The 10,063-nt window shown below is 39.7% G+C and overlaps 1 protein-coding gene across 1 annotated transcript; it reads right to left on the bottom strand.

The window, feature by feature from the left end:
• Positions 1–943: 943 nt before the first annotated feature.
• LOC141351388 (uncharacterized) lies at positions 944–5,793 on the bottom strand. The gene is made up of 5 exons (XM_073858061.1): positions 5,577–5,793; positions 5,309–5,445; positions 4,515–4,721; positions 3,687–4,383; positions 944–1,122 (listed from the first exon to the last, which is right to left on the bottom strand). The coding sequence occupies exons 2-5, from the start codon at positions 5,441–5,443 to the stop codon at positions 944–946; spliced, it is 1,218 nt and encodes a 405-aa protein (XP_073714162.1). The 5' UTR covers positions 5,444–5,445; positions 5,577–5,793.
• Positions 5,794–10,063: the final 4,270 nt, after the last annotated feature.

Here is a 10,063-nt window from a genome sequence, read left to right on the forward strand (position 1 = left end):
TCATGTTCATAATGTTTTAAGGCAGATTTTTTTTTGTTGAAAAACTAGCATTTCTGAATGTCCACGTGAAAGTTTAAGTGTTCACTCCAGTGCCGGGCCTTCCTATACGCAAATTATGCAAGTTGCATAGGGCTTCCATACCAAATCAAAATGATTAATATGTTTAATGTAAACAAGGCGCTTTAATTTAATAATTTGCAAACATGCTAATTTATGGACATTTAAAAAAATACTTAATGATTTATTTAATTACTGATATGTTCTCAGACAACATGCAGTGTGTAATATGACGTAGGAAAGTGATGTGCTAAGGATGCGCATACTATATGCCCACCATGGCTACAAAATGAAGCTATCCGTCTATAGCAGAAAAAAATACCAAGAACATGAAGCAAGGGAACTAGAGGAAGGTATATGTTTGTAATATTTTAAGGTCTTCTTATTATAGCCAAACAAAGCAGTGTAATATTTTCCAAATAGTACTCCAATACAGATTTCCAAATTCTGTCATATGGTACACGTCATTCACATGTTATTTATTAAAAAATTTTGGTCACACATGCTTAACATGGCTCAGTGCAGTGTGTCAAGTGCCAAAAGCATCTGACTTTGTAACTCACACTTCACTCATGTAAAGAACACAGGAGAACAGATTCCAAAGCAGAGGTATTTTATTAAATTCCAAAACAAGTCTCTCAGTCACCAAAGTAACTTAAGGGCATCCAGGGCTGGGAAACAGAACACGTAGGTCACTCCAGTCCAGGGAAAGGGGAATTAATTCTCAGTGGAATTAGACGGCGAACCGGACCACGGCACAACCCAAAAGGGACAGCTCGTCAACTGCAACAGTCCAGAGCTGTGATATAGAGGAGAGACAGAGTTAGTGATGGCAAACAAACTCAGCGCTAAAAGCGCAACCCACTGTTCAGTTCGCTGGAGATGATCAGTGACAGAGCTCGGGTGACAATGGTAACAGTTCAGTGACAATGAGACAACTCAGCTGTGTGTAGCTGAAGAGCTGTTTAACTGAGACTCGTAGTAATCCAATATCTCCACAGCGAAGACGAACAAGATCATGCGGTGACAGTTTGTAGAACTGAAGACTCAGAGACGACTGGAAATCTGCAAGGATGAGACAGCAGATAACAAAGACTAATACATGAATTAACTGGGAACAGGACAGGACAGGACAGGACAGGACAGGACAGGACAGGACAGGACAGGACAGGACAGGACATGACAGGACAGGACAAGATGTCGAAATGCATCAGAAGCACCTCTAGTACATTCAATGACGGACCCGCAAGGACTGAGGGGAACTAGCGAGTATATATACTAATGCTGATTGGGAACAAACAAGCTTCAGGTGGTGGTGACGTCAGTGAGGAAATCACATCAAACGAAAACACCTGTGAAAGACGCGCACATGGATCAATGACATACATAACAACACAGGGAAACAGGAACACAACAAACCGGTAAGACCGAAATCATGACAACTCATTCCTCACAATGAATATTCATACCTGCAAACTCAGAAGGGCTGAAAAATGTGACACATTGTATACGCACCCGCAACCCACCCTCACGAAAAAGAAAATAAGGGTAGACAAAATTTTCTTCAGGTAAAACAACCTTTATTAACACCGCTATAAAAAAACATTACAACTGGTGAATGGTAAATTATTTTCTAACTTTTTTACTCTTTTGGCCTGGGAAAGCCTTTCAAGGGCTCGTTTTCTCTGTTTTGCCATGTCGTCCCCTTGGAATTATAAGGTTCTATCTGCGTTCTGAGCAGTTTTGAGATATTGAGCTTCAAAGTTTTTGCATTACATATAGCAAAACTTACATGGGGAAGAAGTTTCTTTCAAACATGAAAATAACAGGGACCCTAAATGCATTCTAAATATACAATATCAAAATCCTCTCAAATTTCTAAATGTGGATTTTTGGAAGGGGGCAAATGCAGATAGAACCTTCTAATTCTAAAACAACACTTTTTGCTAAAAATTATAAGGTTCTATCTGCCAAAACATTATTTAAACATTAAATATAAAATTAATGTTGTAACAATTTTTCAACATGTGTTAGAAAGTAACATTTTAATCCTTTCTATGACATTTAATATTTTTATTTTTAGCACTTTTATCTCTAAAAGTCTGATTTTACATTGCTCCTTTACAACATTGCTTCTTCCCTCTTCTGCCTCAGTTTCTCTACCATCCTCCTGTATATGTCGGGTTCATTACAAAATAGACAATTTTGTTTACGCATGTTATACCATTCCCTACTGAAAAATCCAGCTAAAACCAGCATAAGCTGGAGAGCTGGTTTGAGCTGGTCTCAAAACTTGCTTTTAGCAGGTCTCCCAGCTTGATTTTAGCAGGTATTGCTGGTTTAGTAAGCTGGTCTAGCTTTGTTTTTGTCACTTTTTAAGCTGGTCTAGCTGGACCAAGCTACTGTGACCTTAAACCAGCCAAAACCAGCCACCAGCCCACGCTGGTCTTTGCTGGACTCCCCAGCAGGATTGAGTAGCTACAGGCTACAATCATTCTGAAATCATTTTAATACTGAGGTAACTGCTTCAACAATCTTTCCCATGTTTACATTTTGACATAACGATCATAACTTACCGTAAACACACTTTTTTGGGTAGGAAAGGTTAGTTAGTTTTTTCTGTATGTTTTATCTTAGTGCGTGCCTCTTAATATCAGGAATTTAGAAGCTAGCACTGCTGGCTAGTGTGGTGTCTATGAAAACAATCTCCTCAGCAAGACCTAAAACAAAAAAAAGACTGCCCCTACTGAAAAATCCAGCAAAGACCAGCATAAGCTGGTAGCTGGTTTTTGCTGGTTTAAGGTGGCAGTAGCTGGTGTAAGCTGGTGCAACCAGCCTGGCAAATCTGGTCAAGCTGGTGGGTCAGCTGGTCTTCCAGCATGACCAGATAAGTCCAGCTAGACCAACTTAAAAACTGACCAAAACACAGCTAGACCAGCTTAAAAAGTGACCAAAACACAGCTAGACCAGCTTAAAAAGTGACCAAAACACAGCTAGACCAGCTTAAAAAGTGACCAAAACACAGCTAGACCAGCTTGCTATAACAGCAATACCAGCAAAAACCAAGCTGGGAGACCAGCTAAAACCATCTCACCAGCTTTTTCCTGTTGTCAAGGACAAAGCCGGCAACACCACATATAGGGACAGTTTCACAGACAGGGATTAGACTAGTCCTAGAATAAAATAAATGTAAGAGCTGTAAACTGAAAACAACTTGCACTGACATATCTTAAAACACATCAGTGCCCTTATAGCCTCAAAATGCACATAAGTAATACTTTTAGTAAGGCATGTTTGTTAAATATTTTCTAATGAAACTAAGTTCTAGTTCTGGCTTAAACTAATCCCTGTCTGAGAAACCACCCCATAAAGTTGATCCTGACTGGTCCCCTTCTGTGCATTCGAAGTGCTGATTAGCTCACGCAGATAGAACCTTATAGAGCCAACTTAGAGTTCGATTTTGTAGATAGAACCTTTTTGTTTTTTTAATAAAACATCCCAAAATGTACAAAACTTAAAATAAAACATCACATAATGTAAATAAGTTGTCACAGAGTAAGAATATGTGAATAACTCAATTTTGACAAAAATGTTAGATAGAACCTTATAATTCCAAGGGGACGATGTGCCTCTTGGGGGCACACTTTCTTCCTCCACCATTTGTGCCCTATTTACAGCAGCACTAGTGGATGGCTGGCAGCCAAACTCCACCCTCCTTTCACTGACTTTCAGCTGCTTTTGCTGCCGCTGGGCTTTGTCTCTGGTTCCAGCTGAAATGATGTTCCCACACAGCCTTTTATCTACTGGCTCAAATTTAGGATCATCACGGCTGAACATGTCCACCGCACTCAGCTTTCTGTTCTGTAGAGTATATTTGACAGTCTGGATAGCGCTGAATGTGGTCATGTTCATGCTCGTACTTTTCTGGTCAATGATGTTGCCCATTATATTAAAAGAAGATTCAACTAATGGGCCATGGAATATTGACATTGGAGCTTTCACTGCTTGACACAGGCCTGCATATTTTCCAGTTTCGTCAACACAGGCCCACCATCTCACAACATCATCTCCATATTGGAAGCTGGGCAGGGAATGATCTACGTTGTACTGAAGAATTTCCTGGTGTGTTTCAACATCAGGCAGCAGGTGATCCATCATAGCAGTGAGTTTCCTCAGTTCAGACCCAGTTTGAGAGTGCCCTCTCAGTATTGGGTCCATGGCCGACAAACACTGGAGGGTCTTGCTCTGCAGTGGCAACTTTTTTTGCAGGTATCTGGCACGTGTGATGTATGCCTGAGAGACTTTCTCCAGGAATGGCTTTAGCAGCTGAAACAGATCAGTAACACTTAATATACTATTGTTATCATACAAACTCTGCAGAGGCTCCTAATCAATCTGCAGATGCTCCTAATCAATCATTAATCACACAATTGCAGAACACAATTTAGAGTACTCACAGGGTGTTGTGGATGTGCCACTCTGAATTGATTAGCCTCCCGCCCCACATACATCTCACTCACAGGCAGCAGTTTGTTGTCCAATTCCATGGTAGCCAGACATTTGGGCATCAGGTTCAGGTGTTCAGATTTGACAAAGCAGGCAAGGAAGTTGGTAAAGACTTGAAGCTGTTTGTCATGCAGTTTATGAACAAGTGTCTGACTGCCCTATAAAGAAAATAACATTAACACAGATTGAACATTGTGGTTCAATGTACAAAAACGCACACAAGAAATGCATATCAATTTTAACTTCAGACTACCGAAAGTTAAATTAAAGGAATCAGTTATCTCACTATGAAAAAGCATAATACCCAGTGGTCAAAGAAAATGTTGTCACTAATTATTAGACATTGGATCACTATAATTTATTTTCTAGACCCAGGCACCACAGAATCCTGTAACATTTTTATCATTGTAAAACATTGTGGTTCAATGTACAAAAACGCACACAAGAAATGCATATCAATTTTAACTTCGGACTACCGAAAGTTAAATAAAAGGAATCAGTTATCTCACTATGAAAAAGCATAATACCCAGTGGTCAAAGAAAATGTCAGTAATTATTAGACATTGGATCACTATAATTTATTTTCTAGACCCAGGCACCACAGAATCCTGTAACATTTTTATCATTGTAATCCAATTCTCATAATTTGTTATTTTTTTCATATTTTGAAAAACCTGATGAGAAATGTAGCATTCACCAGAGTAGAAATGGCAGCCACAAGCAAAGGACTCAATGTTCATCTCACCTGGAACACCATGACATATTCTTTAAGGATCGGTAGCACTCCTGTATACACACTGAGGTGCAGCTCAGTTATGGTGGCTTCATGCCACACCTTCCTAACCACCCTCTTCTTCCGGTCTTTTCCCAGCTGCGTCATTCCTAGAAAAATCAAATGCTCTATAACAAAGCTCTGTACAAAAACTAACACTCCTTTGGATACCATAATGCAGGTAGGCAATCACTGCAGGTGGGCAATCAAATGATCCAAGGAGAAATAACTGATCAGTTACCTTTTTTGCTGAGGTCCTCATGAAAGGACAGAATCTGTGTCTGCCTTTTCGCTCACTTTGTAAGTGGCAAAAAGCTGCCTCAGGAGGTCCTTGTAGAGGGCCTTGTCTTCCCTGTCCATAAAGCCATAGTAAAGAACCTTGTAGGCAGGAAGCAGCCTCTGGGTGCTAATGGCAACATCATAAGCCGATAGCCGGCAATGCTGAACAAACCTTTTGGGAGCTGGCAACGACCGCTTATTATATCCATCTCGTCGTGCACGCCGAGTTGCATCGCCGTGATAACGTTACCCGTTTCAGTTTCGATCAACTTTTTCCGAATCCCATGGGAAAGACAGCAAAAACATCAACAAATGCCCAGCTCGCGTTTCTCTGTTCCTCTTTTAAAATCAATGCTCTGTCGATATCTTTTAGAACAGACTCAATGTCAGAATCCACACATCTGAACTCTACAGGGCAGCCATTCAACACACGCGCTCTTTGGTGAGGTGGTTCATTACGTTACTGTTGATTATCTGTCCATCATCGTATAAAGCCCGCCCTGACAATTTGATTGGTTCGACCAGCTCTAGTCCTAGCATAGCAGCTCCTCAACGGTGAAACCCCAGTCCGATCTTCCCGTTTTCAAATTCTTGTGGGCGGGGCTAAGATCGGCTGGCACCCAGGCTACTTCCTCGCATAACACCTCCGGAATCCATCAGCATGCTTACAATGTTGGACCATGGGATGTTGTTATCCTTAAAGAACTTAACCAGCAACTTTTCTAGCTTGAGAGCGCTAACCTTCAAAACCTCTAAAGAGCCAAGGTGTTCCACATCAACCATCTTCCTGTCTGGTTTGAAGTAACTAACCAGGATGGAAAGAACTTTTTTGTCACCATTTGTAGTACTCTCGTGAGGTTGATGGAAAATGGATACTTCGGTGTATTGCTGAAGATCCTCTCTGAAAATGTAAATCCCAATCCATGCACCATTTTGTAAGCTGCTGCTGTGCATGACAGCTTCAACCCACTCAGAGCTACTTTGTCTGTAGCCAGCGTTTGGGCCAGCTTCACCATCACTGGTGCAAATGTAAAAGGAAGTGAATGTTCGGCAAGAGTAGCAAGAACCATCGCCTAGACGAAGAAAATTTCTGTACTTTCTGGTAGCAAGTTTAAAGTTTTATACTCACTTAAGGTATGTTTTCTTATTTCTTTTTCTGGTAGACTTCCTGATGACGTCAAGCAAGTGTTAGGGGAGTTCCCTTTCAAAACAGTTCACTTCACATTGCCCCCCCATGCCGAAACCGCTCACACAATGCATGGCTGTTCTATCTTTGTGACGTGCTCCCCCTGCTGTTCCTCTCTCGATGAGATTAGCAAAGGGACTAATTAAGTGAATTTTTTACGCCTCTTTAGAATGACCGAATCAAGCCCAGTTTTTTTATATGAATCTTGACAGATAATCTGGAAAAGTCACAAAATCTTATTCCACTGAGATAAAGGGAACCATGTTTTAAGCTAAAGAAAAGTGGATTGGGGCTAGAATTGACCCCAAGGGTCTTATTAGGGTTAAAGCAACTGAAAAAAGACCAAATGTAAGAGCATGTCAGAACCTCTGCCAGTGTCCCAAAATGGTCGAACCCAGACGGTTAAAGACAAGTCAATCATGTCCTCGAGAGAGCAAGCCCCCTCTGAAAAAGACGGACCAGCCGAGACGCCGCAGTCTCGCAAAAATGAACCAGACAGGAAAAGCCCTTCTCGGGCGAGCTGGTGAGGGAGAAGTCTGCAGCTGCCTGTGCCCACTGTGATGCCAGGAGACCAATAGTGAGAGCAAGGCTGATTGACAGTAGATAGTACGATGAGAGGCGGGCAGTGCAGATCAGACTGAGAGGCCGGGGCAGATGCCAGGGTGACCTGATTTAACAAAAGAAAAAGAAAATAAAAAGCACACGAAAAGCACTGGAGACTCAAAACACTGACGGCGAACAGCAAGAAAACAAAACTAAAAACAGTAACAACTCAACAAGACTAGACAAGAGGTGAGGACTAGAAAACAAAATCAAACAGTCACACACAGAACAAGAAACAGAGGGGAGCAAAATATTGAGCTAATGAGGTGAAGCAGGTGCGCAAGAAGACTCGCTGCAAACAATGATGAATAACAGGAGGGAGGGCAGAACGCAATGACAGATACCCACAAGGAGACCTGTTAAATCAACACACAAATACAGAGAACAAAAAAAAAAGGTTGATCAGTACGAAGTCTTGACAGTTAAAAGATACCGTAATATAAACATAACATTAAAATGTCATCAGATTTATCATCAAATACGCATGCAGATTGGTTTCCACCATTGGGCCAGTGGTTCAATTACAATATGATGGGAGAAGAATATTTATTATTAGTGTTTCCATTCTTGTAAGCATTCAGACATCATTTGAACATCATGAACACGTTCATAATTGATCAGAAATTACCACAGCTGCTTTTGTAAAATTTGTAATTGCTTACAGACTTAAAACCCATAACATGACATATAAATGAAACTATCTATTTACCTGTTCAAAGTGAAAAAATGTCACAACACACAACATCATCTTATACCCACCTTTAACTAGGGATGCACCGATACCCCTTTTTCCATCTCCGATCCGATTCCGATACCTGAATTCTGAGTATCGGGCGATTCCGATACCTGCTGATCCGATACTACTGTATTTTTCTTCAGCAATTTAAATTACACCCAGACACACACACAGACACACGCACACTATATATAAATGTGTATAGTGCTTTCTGCTAAATCTAGCATAATATAATTACATAACATATAATTATAATTTTAAAGTAAAAACCAATAATTTAAAATGATTTACAAGTTACAAGAACATTAGTAATTATTAACCATGGCAGTGTTTAGGAGAAAATAAAATAGGCACGTTTGATCAATTAAGTATGCTAAATATATTTTCCTTAACTGCGCAAAAAGTCACAGTAAAAAAGCTTTAGTGTGCAGATGGTTATTTTGGGAATTATGCACTTAACCGGACCTTTTATGCACATTTCGGGTGCAGAATTGATGCGCCTAAATCATATTGAGTGTGCATTCTGCACCATACTGTGCTTCCTGGGTGCAGCATTGATGCTCTAGAAGCGTCCTCACACTCACATGGGAATTCTCGCTCCGCAATGGAAAGTTACGGTCATAACTATTAAAACACAAAGAGATTTGATGCATCGTGTGCTCAGCACATACTGAATTGCATCCATCCAACAGCTTACTGAGACTTTATAAAATCAGATCTTTAATAAAGCCTAACGTTACAATTATTGTGTGTGTGCGTGTGTTGAATGACGCGTTTTCATCCATCCGCTTCTCATCAGGGGATTAACTCAGTTTGCAAGTAAGTTACAGTGTTTCTGTGAACATTAATATCTTTAAATGTGCGTTTGTTCCTTCACATGAAGCTATTGAGTTTAAGATGACTTTGATTATAGTGCATAAAAACGCTTATGGTGCTTTTATAATACTTTGTCGTTTTAATCGCTTGTCAGTGACAACCATGGGTAACGTGCAGTATCGGAATTGGATCGGTCCTGTTAGTCCGATATCCGATCCAGCAAAAAATGCCGGATCGGCCCCGATACCGATCTAGAATATCGGATCGGTGCATCCCTACCTTTAACTGATGACTTAAGTTGACTCAAAGAAATAATTTGCCAATTTTGTAAAAAAAATTTTTTTTATCATAAACTCCAGAAGGCTCAGTAGGTTAATACGTTTACAGTAATGCAGTACTCCTCACATGGTCTATTAAAATATGTGCACCTGCTGAGCTGGAATGTTTATTTTCTGCCTAACTGATATAAATATTTCTCACTTCTACAAAGGGAAAATTGTTATATTATTAGTTATTATTAGTATGTTGCGTATTATGTTTTTTGTTACAAATTTATCAAGCATTTAACAGAACTGCTGTCCCAAAACAAATACATGTACTTGTTTTTATTTAGCAGACACTTTAATCCAAAGCAATTTACGAATAAAAGAGCTTTTCACATTTTGCCTTAAAAGACTAATACAGAAATCACTGATGTTTAAATTACATTATGCTAAATGTTACACCTAAAGGCAAGCACATTACAACCTAACTTATTTACCTATACGTACTTGTGTCTGAAGATGCTTATATAAATCAACTAAAAATGAATGAAAAACAAACACAGTTTATTTAATTAAGACACATTTAGCCACTTACATTTAGACAGAATTATAAATATAAAGGTGGGTATGTCACATGCTAAAATAACTGGATAATGTCATATCTCATCAAAACAACTGTTTGTTTTGTTGTTTGTATCACTGGGTTCATATTTTGCTCAGGTATTTAATCCAGTCCACAAACCTGTGTGAAACAATAAAAATTATCTTTGCAGTATTTACAGTGTGTACAACATTGTGTGTTTATTGTGATTAACACAACAGTAACATCTCACCTATTCACGTAC

The sequence above is a fragment of the Misgurnus anguillicaudatus genome, chromosome 2, assembly GCF_027580225.2.
Source record: "Misgurnus anguillicaudatus chromosome 2, ASM2758022v2, whole genome shotgun sequence".
Classification (NCBI taxonomy): domain Eukaryota; kingdom Metazoa; phylum Chordata; class Actinopteri; order Cypriniformes; family Cobitidae; genus Misgurnus; species Misgurnus anguillicaudatus.